This window comes from Brachyistius frenatus, unplaced genomic scaffold, assembly GCF_029030835.1.
Source record: "Brachyistius frenatus isolate BFR_SWC_R1_liver_20210118 unplaced genomic scaffold, ASM2903083v1 Contig_44, whole genome shotgun sequence".
Taxonomy (NCBI): Eukaryota; Metazoa; Chordata; class Actinopteri; family Embiotocidae; genus Brachyistius; species Brachyistius frenatus.
In genome coordinates, this window is record NW_027210643.1 from 300,428 (window position 1) to 313,719 (window position 13,292).

The 13,292-nt window shown below is 42.2% G+C and overlaps 1 protein-coding gene across 2 annotated transcripts in view; it reads right to left on the bottom strand.

Moving 5' to 3' along the window:
- Positions 1-231: 231 nt before the first annotated feature.
- The window catches only part of cd2ap (CD2-associated protein), a 61,071-nt gene continuing 48,010 nt past the window's right edge, over positions 232-13,292 (bottom strand). For both annotated transcript variants that reach the window (XM_069703066.1, XM_069703067.1), the window contains exons 15-19: positions 9,870-9,982; positions 8,639-8,722; positions 2,860-3,053; positions 2,246-2,309; positions 232-1,223 (exon numbers count right to left, since the gene is read on the bottom strand). In XM_069703066.1, coding sequence (XP_069559167.1) covers positions 1,182-1,223; positions 2,246-2,309; positions 2,860-3,053; positions 8,639-8,722; positions 9,870-9,982 — 497 coding nt within the window. In that variant the 3' untranslated portion in view covers positions 232-1,181. The remainder of the gene's footprint in view (positions 1,224-2,245; positions 2,310-2,859; positions 3,054-8,638; positions 8,723-9,869; positions 9,983-13,292) is intronic.

A 13,292-nucleotide genomic window follows, 5' to 3' on the forward strand; every position in this document is an offset into this window, starting at 1 on the left:
TTCCAGTTAGATCAATTTTCGTACTTGGAATGTGGGAAGAGACGTAGACGAGAAGAACGAGACGGATCCGTGACTGCGTGTACGCTAACGGCTGATGAGTGCTGTGCCGACTCGTGCGTAACACGTTACGCAGTAGAAACACGAGTCTCCCGTCAGATCGGCTGCCTTTTTTGTTTGTTTTTGTTTTTGTTGTTTTAGAAGAATCCTTCCTTTCTATTCTCTTTAGAGGTGTTTTATTTTTTTTGCATGTTTGTTTAACATAGTACAACTCTGGCTAAACTTCTGAGAACATTCCCAGCAGGTGAAACAGTCTGACAAAAAAATAAAGGAGACCAGCATAGAAGAGGCCCTCTATATAATATTTGACTAGGCATGTCAGTAGATTTAAAAATATAGATATATACAATATCATGCTGCAAAAATGTCCAGTATCCCATTTCAAACACAGTAATTTTTTTTTTTTTTTTTTTTTTTTTAACAGGCACAGTAGTGTTACCCTGGATAGGAAATGCTAGAAAAACATATAAAAGACAAAGAAAATTGAAAGCGCTGCAGCTGATGGGTGAAGTACTGCTGGCAGGCGCCGTGTAGGAAAGAAAAATCATTTTAATCTGAAAGAATTTAACTCAAAGATCTTACTTTTTTTTTTTTAAATCAGCTATTTGTGCATCATTAAAAAAAAATAACGAGATAGGAAGTTAGGCGAGGAAAACGAGCGCCCCCTCCCTCCCCCGCCCCTGCTTAATACAAAAGTCAGTAGTACTGAGAGCGAACCTCGACCCTGAGGAGTCCGAGGAACGCCGGAGTGAAGGGGAGAAGAGCGGGAGTGGCGGCGTTTTGAATCCAGCGCAGTAGTTTGAAGTAAGGCCTCAGGGTTTTTTTTTTTTTTTTTTTTCTTTTGTGTTGGCAAAATAAAGAAAACCAAGAGAAACATATACATCTGTAACTTAATTACATCTAGCTTGAAAAAAAAAAAGAAATTAATATGTGCAAAATGTAAATCTTACAAATATGGGAACGAGTTTTTTTTTTTTTTGTGTGTGTGTGTTCGAGGTGGTGCGTGCGATTCTCCGCCTCCTCCTCTGTCCGTCCATTCAGCTGTCCGCCCTTCCTGCTCTCCGGTTGGACGGAGTGGCCGGCGGGCTGACCTTGAGGCTTGCTGTTGATCGGTGTCGTGGGCTTCACGTCGAGTGGACGGTCCGCTTTAGCTTCTCTATCTCCATCTGTGAGGACACACACACACACACACACACACACACACACACACACACACACACACACACACACACACACACACACACACACACACACACACACACACACACACACACACACACACACACAAACGCAGGGCTCAGCATCGAGGCGACGGTGACGAGCCGAAACGTGAGCGTGTCCACACGATGAAGCCGGCGACGCCGACCGTCTCCGGCGCGTCGGGGTCCGGCGAGAGAACCAGATTGTTTCCGGTCGGCTCGGAGCGTCGTTAAAACGCCGACGTTTGTCCGTCGTTGCGGATGCTTCCGGGTCTGCGGTGCTGCCGACGGCAGACCGACTCGGGGAAGACGTGCTGGAGTACGTCCGATCCGCCGTGCGATCCGACCGGGCGACTCGCACGACTAAAAAAAAAAAAGGTCGCCGCCGACGTCTCGATAGCTCCGGGACACCTTCAGGGGTCCGGTAAAGTCTGGGCCTCGTGTGGGTCGGAGCTGTTCTTTTGGGCAGCATGTGAAGAACCAGCGGAATATTAGACGGGAGGAGGGAGGGTGGGGGGAGTCTGTCTGCCAGACACTTTTTTGAGACGTGTGGCGGGCATCACATTTAAAATGAGCCTATATTTTTCATAATACAATAACATTTCTCAGTTTCAACATTCGATATGTTGTATTCGGCCTATTTTGCAATTAAATAATTGCTTCACATGAAATGCAAAAATCCCTGCATTCTGTTTTATTTACATTTTAAACAGAGTTCCAACTTTTTGGGGGGGGAAACAGTATTGGACTGTTGCGTTTTCTGCCTCTCGGTCCACCACACTTGACTGCACAGATGTCTCTGTCCGGCTCAAAATCACTACTGCGTGGACCGGCCCGTTATGCGTTGCTATACTTGCGCGAACAAACGTCATTGTGCCAATCAGGCTGTCGGTGTGGTAACAAAAAAAAAAAATCAATATTTGTCCAAACGAATGGGAGTAAGGAGATCAGACAGCTCAGCGTTCCGGCTCCGTCGTCATCAATATTACCTGCAGGGCCAAGCGCTTCATCTTTTCTTCATCCAGCTCTCCTCGTAGCGCCGCTATCTCTTTCCTGGAAACAAACAAACGCGCACGCACGCGTGCACACCATTAGTCATTCGTTATGAATTTACACATCGCTTACATGCTATTGGACTGCGAGAGTAATTTCCTCCAACAGCAGCTGAAGACAGCATCTCAAGTACTTCATATGAAGTTTATTCAGCCACGATCACAGTACATAATTAGAGAGCTCCACTTTGATATATATATATTGCGTGTAATGTTATGATGTGGAACGATGAAGCACAGGATTGGTAACCAACTTCACTATCATGTGGAATAAGGAGAAATGATGGTTGGAAAACAGCTTCAGGCAACAGAAACTGTAACTAATCCAGAGAGGCTGTGCCGAGTGCCGGCTGCGTCATCATTCCTCATACATCAATTTACTGTACCGCCGACAAACCGAATGCTAAGTATGTATTCAACGGACACAGAAAATACACGAGTTCCCGAAAACAGACCGCCACGTGTTTACGGCCGAGAAGGAAACGAGGACGTTTTCCAAAACACTTCCGAGGCAGCAAAATTCCAACCGTGCACGTCCGAGGTTTCCTTACATTTGCTGGGCTTTGAGCAGCTCCACCGACAGCAGCAGCTCCTTCATCTGGCTCCGGAGCTCGTCCAGCTCGGAGCTCGGCTCTTCGGGCTCCAGCCGGGCCCTGCCGCCCTGAGGGACGCCGACGTCCGAGCCGGGCTTGGCCTCGGCGGGCCTGTGGAGCGATGGTGACGGTGATAAGGTGATCGTGGAAGGCTGTGGGGGGAGATGAGAAAAAAACGAAAGAGGCATCAAAGGTCGGCGTTCCCAGATCCGGTGGCCGTAACGCGTCTCGCGCTATTTTCAGACCTGGTTACGCGAAATTATTCACTGACATTTAACTCCCGCAGGGTGACGACATCCTGAATGAACACGAAAATGACAATTGCTTGGTGCAACCTGTGCAATCTACGTACGCCGCTCATTCACTCACACCTTCGGTCAACCACAAATAGAATCTGAAAAATTGCTTCATATTTTTGGAGTTGCACAAGACTGTGGACATTGCGAAATTATAGCCTCCAACTTCAGCAGAAAGGAGAACACCATATAGGTGGGTGAGCAGAGGAAGGAATGACCTCCTGTGATGTTCAGCGGACCGTTCAGTGATCCTGAGTCTGATCGGAACGCCGCGGAGGGTGCGACGCGATGTCCACGATGGAGAGAAGTCCTGACAACAACCTCCCCGCTCGTCCGGCTACGCAGAGCGTGTGGTGAAGAGTGAGTCGTGCGGCCTCGTCACTGTCGACCACTGTCTTGAGTTTTTTTTTTTTTTTTTTTTGCACCGCCAAACTCTTAAATGTGTAAATTTGTCGCTGTACCAGCGGGCGCAGCGTCCCTGCCGACCGCCTCTGTACTGTACGTCGCTGTCGCAGTGCTGTTCACGCAGTCCCTTAACATTCATCATCTGAGGGAACGGTACTGTTCAGTGTTTTCTTTGCGAGTCATCTCAGGCAGATTTAAGTTTTTAACCGTAAAGTTGCGATTCCAGTGTTTTGGAGACATTTAAAAGTGATTTGCCAGTTGAGTGATGTTTGTGAAGCTTCTTCCATTCATAACCCCAGTAACGACACCTGCTTTACACTTCGGCTGCATTTCAACTGATACTTGCTTTCGGTATCAGGTACTACTCAGGATTTCGTTTTCCACAGCCGATAACACCCCATCAAGAGGCCTAAAACTGCTGAGACGTCATCTTGTAAATCAACAACAAAATGCCTTCCACTTTTACAATAGAACATTCCACCGAATTTGTTTTTTTTAATTAAGTTAAGTTTGGGCTTTGTGACTCTTCCTAGGACTTCAGCCATATACGCACAACACCTCGGGGGTGGTGGTGGCTTTGCTCCGACCGTGCGTCCATTTCTTTGTTTTCAAGCAGGCGTGCCTCGCGCAAACATACGTCAGCGGGGAAAAGAGTTCGACACGAGGCCGGCTTCACTAATAACACTTAGTGGGTGCAAAACTTCAGAGACGCTGATCTACCTGTGCGACAAACTGCCTCCAGCAACAGACCTTTAGTATCACCTCAGCGAGCTTTAAAACCTCGACAGAGACGTACCAGCTACCTGATGCTGTTAATAGGCAATGAAAAAAGAAAGCGAGCCGAGCCGAGCCGAGCCGAACCGGTGTCATGAGTGGAAAAGGGGTTTTAGATCATGAATCTAAATGCTGTCATCAAGGCCCCGTCAACATGTTATACCGCGATCAGCCAGAACATTAAAACCACCAACAGGTGAAGCGATAAATCCTCCCTTCATGAGGATTAGAATGTTTAGTTGTTGTTCAGTCTGATTCAAAGGTGTTGATTTATTTGAATGGTTACGAGACTAATTTGTTGCAATGTTCAACTGCACTGGGTTACACAGACAGGTGTTCCTGATATTTGGTCCGTCCCATTTAAATAAATGCATTAACATTAAAAAGAATAAATACATATAGAATTGGAAAGACAATCCTTTTTGGCTAATAACAAATACAAGGATGGAGCATGTGGGATGTTCCTTAATTCCTTAATGCTGTCATTTCTGGCTGAAGAATACATTGGAGCTTTTCTTCAATGTCACACCCACATGAACAAATGTTCTGTGTATTGAAATAGTAATGGGCTATGGTTGTTCAATGCAAAATTCAGCCAGAGCTTTAAAGACAAGTCAGCAGTGAGAGTTCCTGTCTTTGTTTGAACAAATTCCTTTCAGTTTGGACAGTTTCCTTCCTGAGGTCCAGTGAACTGACACATTCTGACAGTCACATGTGCAAAAGGTTTGTCTGGTGGTACAAAACTCTGGCAATAAAATTGCACGCGAATACCTCGACACAAATATCAAATTGATTCGGCTCAACTCCAATAACACGAGCTTCACCTTAAACATTTCTCTGGACAGAAGACTGGGATTTTTGTCTCCCGTCCGTTACGTTGGATTTACACGATGAAAGGATCCCAGACATGATCACAGTCACCAACAACTCTCTTAACATAGTGGTGTGGAATAAATTGGTAAATCTTACGGAAATTGTCGACTCTTTCAGCACTTTTTGAACGAGTCTCAACATTTGATCCTCTTTGAAATGACAGATAAAAGTGATATACTCAAGCGCATGACATTATGGAAATGAAACGCAAACCCATCAGTCCCACGAGACAAGACCCGCAAACAGTCTTCTTTAAATCTCCGACATTGTGAGTGTGCTGTTCTCTGAGCTATCGAAGTGTGCGGTGTCACCATGCCCAAAAATCTAAAGAGCTCTCTCATACCTTCAGAGAAAGACGTTTTGGATACTGATAAATCTGGACGCCTGAGAGTGGAGTGTTGGATTCAGGAAGAAATGTCCAAGGTCCCCAGAATTTCATCACAATGATGAAGCTGCAGGTGTCGAAGCTCACGAGTCCACAATCAGAAAGAGATTAGGCAAACCTGCAGGAGAGGCGGGTCAGGAAGAAGCCTCCGCTCGTAAATGAACCAACAGGCACAGACCTGACCTTTTTGGAATAATGTTCTCTGGAGAGATGAATCAAGGGCAGCGTTGTTTGGCTGCAGTAGACATGTTTGGTGCAGAGAGCTTTTCAGGGGAAGAACTTCAGACCAGCTGTGATGCACGGTGATTGGACTGTAATGGTTTGAGGTTTGCTTCGCTGCCTCGGGGACTGGGCAGCTCGGAGTCATTGGTTCAACTATGACTCCATAGAGTGGCTCTGTATCAAAGAGTGCTCGCTAATGTGTCTGAAAGATGAAGGTAAACTAGAAGTCGTTTTTTTTTTTTTTAACAGAATAACGGTCCTTAATGAACGACCAGATTTACCAAGAACTGGCTCACGAAGCAGAAATGGAAGGTTATGAAATGGTCGAGTCAAATGCAAGATTAAAATGCCATTGAAATCTTGTAGCGGGATTCTAAAGGAACTGAAGTAATTTTGCAGGCTGAGTGGTTCAAAATTTCCACCAGTTGAAGTCTGACACTGAAGAACACATTTCTGCTGAAGGGTGCAGATGCGTTGGTTATTATTCTTTATTTCTGCTCCTTTTCCACCTGTATGCAGGAAGAGTATCTTATTGTACCTGTCCATATTATCACCCTAACACTTAGCTTCACTTTGTAAAGTAAAGCTTATCTTGGCTACATTGTTTACAATAGTTTATCTGACCCGAGAGGCTTCAGAAATTCACATTCAAACAGGATTTTTACAGTCACAGCTTCTTCCCGCTAGCGGTCCTCCGCCTTCACCAGCGAAAGTACAGAGGTGCACTTCTGGTTGTTTTGAAATGACAACAGGGGTGAGGAGAAGGAGACTCTCCCTTCTCTCTCTATGCTCACTTGGGTAACCCCGCTGAACCTTTTCCCATAGTTGCCAATTAACCGACCTGCCTGAGGTTGTTTGTGGGTAAAAAACCTTGAAGGGCTTTCGTGTCGTCGACATGTTGGCCCTCTGAGTCGTTCCGTCTGTTTGAACTTCAGTATCTTTAATTCCTTTCACTTGACCGTTGAATCACTGTCTTATGAAATCATTTTTGTGGCTGATTTTCTGCTTTATTCCCTTTCCCACTTTGTAAATGCCATTTATTGTTCTTTTGTTTACCGCAAAGCAAATAGATAAATGTTATTAGTACGATTCTGTTGTTTGTTTTTTCTGTTTGTCAGGAGGATTACAGAAGAGCTATTTTTAATTAAATTAGTTGGACGGATGTAGCTCGGGTCAAAAAAAAGTACCCATTCAATTTTGGAGTGGATTTGAATCATCGAGTGAATCCACAAATTATTTGTTCACTTTAATTAACATCGTCAGATAGGGCATACTAAATACCAGACATCTTAAAATCCAGTAGATGGCAATAAAGTTCAATAGTGGTAAAACAGGCCATTCGTATCACAATCCACATTTACTGTTACCAGCAGTCTTATGTCTGTTGCACATGTAGTTGCTCAAACGTAATACAAAAAGCACTTTTAGAAATATATCCAGACATACAGAGTTGTTATGGTGGCGGATTTTAGTGCCATGCCTATGTAGTAATTCGAATTTTTAAATGTATTTTCACTGTATTTTTTCCTTATTTAATTTCTCTCTGTTCTTCATATTTTTTTCTTTTTATCATTATTCTATTGTAACTAATGTTTATTTTTCCTTTTTTTGTTGCTGGTGTTTTTATGAATGCACTTTTGTGGAAAATGACTGGGAACAGACTGTTCTACTTTTGCAACAATTATTCTAAGTTTGACAATTACAAGGAATTTCAATCCACTGCTGCGGTGTAGGGAGAACAACACGGGGCTGTTTCATATAACACGATTCAGGAACACATTCAGTCATGCTATTATTAGTCTGTTGCACATGTTACTGTCTTTAGAAAGAGGTAAACAAGACTGAACTGAAGAAACAACCATGGATGTTAAAAACGAAGGTAAGTGTTTGTTTTGTGGCTCTTTGTGTTCCAGTATTTGAACCGGTAGTTTTCTGGCAGATCACTGCTACAACTGAGCAGGACATTAAACAACACGTTAAGAACTTAGACTTCACTGGAATATTATCCCAATTGTATGACAATTAATGATGCACATATATCATACATACAACTCTGATTTCACAAAAATTACACATTTAGTGTAATTTAAGAAGCTGAATGGAAAGAAAACATACTCTGAAAAAAAATATTTGTCATTACTTGAATTGTTCCATTCAAAAGTTTGCTGCTTATGGTTATAATTATGAAGTGCCAGTGAGTCATAACTGGAAAACTGATTTAAATGTATCCTGTTTACGGCTTTCAGATGGCCCTTAGCTGCTTAGCTAACCTTATAACCTCACAGATTGACAAACTGCTCACCTCTAAAATGAGAGATTTGAATTACGGAGGAACGGTAGCATTCGCTGCTGGTTAGTGTGCAACTAGAACATAAGGAGTCACCAACTGTTTTCAATAGAAAGGAGGAAAAGCATGAAAGGTTGCTTCATGGAACGAGATTTAGTAATGTGCTCATTTGCATATTTGTCATCACACAACATATAATATTAATTACTTCATATTAAATAAAACTAACTTTACATAGTAACTGGTTTTAATAAAATTAGCTCAAATTACATTTCAAGCTTCTGTTATTCTAATTATCAATGTGAATCTGAATCTACCACTATTGCAGAAGAAGCTACTACACGCATAACGGAGAGAATGCACTGACCTTGACTTCATGTTATTAGTGTTGATGTAACCGGCTCAAACTGTGAGTTTCCATTAAGTGCATAGCGTGGCATTTTCATGAAATTTCCCATCTGCATGTATCATGATATTAATGAAAAATAATTGTACCTTTCTGGTTTCTGTTAGCTTTGGTTTGGCTGCATCCTCTTCATCGATCTTGAAAGATTTCTCGATGCTCACCTCTTTGTTCGGCTGCAAGAGAAGAGATCTATTACTTTTTGTATTTACGTTCATATCTCGGTTAACTTTTGAATGAAAACGTCGTAGTCTTCTGCCAACACTGAGTGCGGTGCTTTTATCTTCAGTGACATCTGACAGTTTATCTTTCGAGAAGAGGAGATGAGAAGACGGCTGCAGATGAGTGGGCGAAAGCTTTCCTCAAACAACCGCCTGTGTGTGTGTGTGTGTGTGTGTGTGTGTGTGTGTGTGTGTGTGTGTGTGTGTGTGTGTGTGTGTGTGTGTGTGTGTGTGTGTGTGTGTGTGTGTGTGTGTGTGTGTGTGTGTGTGTGTGTGTGTGTGTGTGTGTGTGTGTTTGTGACAGGTTGAGTCTGGAATCGTACTGACTCGAGCATCAAAGCACGTCAAATGAAACTGATGCAGTAACATATGTTTATGGTGTGCTGCCTCCATCGACACTGGGCTGTAGGATTAAAGCTCTGTTTATACTAAAATCATAGGTCAACAGTATTTTAATATGGAGCGATAGGAGTGCCACAATAAAGAATAAATCTGTAAAATAACAAGGAAATGATTGTGGAAATACAAAAGGGAATAAATAAATGAATAAATAAATACAAATTGAAATATAAAGACAAATAAGTAGTATTGTCTTTACTTTTCACATATTGTCTTTGTTTTTCCCGTATTGTCTTTGTTTTTCCCGTATTGTCTTTGTTTTTCCCGTATTGTCTCCGAAAAGCAAAAGCCATACATGAAAAGTAACGACAATACGGTAAAAACAAAGGCAAAGTGAGGGAAGCAGAGGCAATACTCTTTTAAACTTTGTTTGTCTTTATATTATACATACACATTCAATTAGTTATGGCATTCCTATCGCTCCATATTTTTATGAAGTGATAGGTGTAACCAAAAAATTATGATGAGTCACCGCTCTGTTGAGCTACATAAACACAAAATACACTTGTATTTGCAGAATTGTGTTCCAGACTTTGTTTTGAGTACAAAAAAAACAGATTAAATGAACCAGAAAGCAGCATGAAGTCTAACTTTAGACGGTAAGAAGTTAGTAACGATTAGCTGCAGCTGATGTAATGTTCCAACAGCGATGCTTGCCGTCAGCTAAAAAAAGAAAACCTGCTATTGCTTTGTGCATCCTCACCGAATGTCCTCCAAACTGGGCGGGCAGCCTCCTGCCAGGCATCTTTGGTCTGTTGGCAGTCAGGTGAGAGAGCTTCTCCGAGGTAGACGACAACTCATCAAAACTCATCAGATCTGTTGACAGCAGAGGCGAGAGGACGAGAGGGAAGAAGGAAGGAAAACAGACAAAAAGATAATTGTTTTTAATTGGAATATTTGATCCGTGATTAAAAGGACACCCACGGCTAAAGCGACATTTGTAATTCAATTTCATTCCATTTAAGTGATTTTCTCATTGTTTGCAAATATCTTGGGTAACGGGTTTATTTCCGGCCTGATAATTGCATTAGCAAACATGGCAGCAGAAAATTAGCCGTTCAAAATGCTTGACAGGTTCAGTGTGAAAATGAGCAGAAAAACACAAAAGCTGTACTGAAATATGAAAATTCCCAAAACACAAAAACAGAAAACACTTCTCTAAAATCAGCCAGTCTGAAGCAGGGATCTCCAATACGATATACCCGGCAGTTCGTCAGAAATGTGCTCTCTATGGTTATGCTGAGACCTTAATGCTATGTTAATTAGATGTTCTCACATCGTGGCCACACACTGTGAGGCAGAATTTCCCTTCTGTGATGTGTGCAGCCAGCAACCATCATGCCACTCGAGCAGCAAAGGAAGACGATAGAGATACTGTCATCTGCCAGATAGGTAATCTCTTCACCATGGTAATGTTCCCCCCCTTTTAGTGAAAAAAAGGTCTATTCTTATCAAACCACACATGCTGCCCACGTGAGATTCCTCTTGGCAGCTGTAGTTCCCGCTTAGCTCCGCTCACCTCTTTATCTCATCCTAATCGTTCAAGGTTACTCAGAAGTGGTGTTGTGCGAATTCATTGCAGATGTTTAGAAGGCGTTAATTCTTCAGCGTCAATAAATTGAAACTTCCTTTTACGACTAATCAGATGGACCGATCGACCCAAGTTCTGCACGTGTTGTTCTGTTTTTTGTAATTGACCTCCGAAGAGGACGATGTTACCTTCCCCCTTGCTGCAGGGTCGATGATTACTCAGCATCACTTGAGCTGGTAAGTATCGAAGGAATTAATGGTGGTGCTTGAAAGCCCATGTGTTTGGAGGAAAATCAGCTTTTCCTCTGAACACACACTTACTTAGCAGGCATGTTAAGTGTAAAGTGATAAATTGGTTATTTGGGACTATTTTCACTCAGAGACTGAAAAGTTCATCTAAATTTTTTGAAACATCAGAATGAAATACGACAGGATATTCGCTCTACCTTCTAGCACAATACTACCGTCTGTGAACGATGTGTAAAACCAACAGAGATTTTTATATCATCAAGTAAATGCCAGGATTATTCAAATATTCTCTAATCTCAAGCAACAGCCTGAACAAATACAGATCAATTGTTAGTTAAGGCTGGATAAAAAAAAAAAAACATCGAGGATGTCACTTGGACTACAATGGCTCATATAGGGAATTCAGTACACTGTACATTTCCACAGCAATATGTCCATCATTAACATGCCAACCTTTCCAATTTGTGGCCCAAAGTTTTTTTTTTTTTTTTTTTTCTAAATGGCAAAACTTAATTCTAGCATTTCTACTTTACCGCTTTTGCCATCGCAGTTGAGCTAAAGTTCCCAAATCTCCACGACTTCCTGCAGAAGTTTCACATCAAACTCTAGAACCTGAGGTACTGTTTAGGAACATCATAAAACCTGAAGGTTTCTGAAAAACTTCCATAAACATTTAATAAAACCTTTATTTCTCAGCCTCCGCAGCAGACAGAAATATGAAATAAAACTTATGTTTATAAAAAATTTTTTTTTTCAAAAATCAATCATTTGATTGATCAAAAAAATACAGGGGAAAAATGTATATTGTTGCTTTGTAAGAACAAAAGTAGGTCAAAACCAACTATATGGCTGGACCTTGTTATGAAATATTGGAGGACTTTTAATTTGAAACAGATACAGGAAGTCACGGCATCAAGATGACCAATGGTGACGTCACCGGTCGGTCGTGTGGCAGTCGGACATCCAGTGGTGTAACTTAATCCCTCGGTAACGGACTACGGTCCGATTCCAATCCGAGGCTCTACACACTCGCGCTTGGCTTGCGTGTTTGCATGGAGGCTTCAGCCACATCAGGTGTCATTCCAAACCAAATTCCAAGCAAATAACCACGGACAAATAACTAATAACCTGAGATCTACTCAGTCATTCCAAACAGGTCTTTAGTTTGACGTTTCAGTGACTGTGGCCAAACAGTGATTGAGAAAAAGCAAATTCAATAAAACTGCATAATCGAAACAATAAAAACAGAACAGCATCGAGAGAAAATTAAAACGTGTCGATGAATGTTTACTAAAACTTGACAGCACGGGCCTCTGTAAAAAACAGTAATTTTTAAAGATCAAAGCTCTGGTTCGTTTTTGCAGTAGATGGGAAAAAGGAAACCGTTCGAGAATTTGCAGTATGTAGTTAAACGGAAACTTGACATTAGGTTTCTTTACATGCAACACAACATGGTACAACGGAGTAAAGAATGCGTTGTTCCCTCTTTTATAACGAAACCCTGGAACACTTCGGCCCCCCGGACCTTTGCACCGCCTCAGTGGTGAACCGCTGTAGTTAGAAAGCTTCGCCTGTAATTGCAGGAATGATTGAATTTCTGTGTTCTATGGCGATTCGTGACAGACTGGCTTTCTGGAGAGTCCTGTGGAATTTTAGCACCTCCTTTAGCACCTTCACAAGCACTCTGTCACAAACAAGAGGGCTCTTGAGTGAAACGCCTTCAGGTCGGCTCTATTGAATCTATCTGGGAAGTCTTTCCTCCGTGACCTTTCCGTTTCCTTGCGCTTCCGCTGCTCTCAAAGCATCAGCCTCTCAACTATTCATCTTCTCAATAATGTCAGCTCCCACTCGTTCTCACAGTTCCTGTCTTTTCTGATTTTTCTGACTTGCAGTGAGCAGCATTTGGATTTTAGAGCCGATGTCGACTGGAGCTCTGTGCGTCTTCTTCGTCTCTTTCACCGATTTATTTGAGGCTTATTTGCATACTGCCGTAAAGACCAACTTTCCCAAACTCGCATCAAAAGTTCTGCAAAAGTGTGCAAAAACCGACTGTTTCCAAACTTTTGACTGACAATGTTTTAATGGCTGATGTGAGGGAACCGACATTTCCTGGTCTTAACAATAATTATGGAGGTATTCTTTTCCAAAGGATCAAAGCCCAAACTGTAGCTCTTAATTCAGTTTTTTTTTTTTTATCAATAATACAGGACTACAGCTTCTGAAAAACAAACAGTAGTAGTAGAAAATAATTTCTCTGCTCCACCCAAGCGGCCACCTCTGGGGCTGAAAGATGAAGCAAATGCAACAACTGCAGTTCCTCCAATGGCCACTAGAGGCTGGCTCAGAA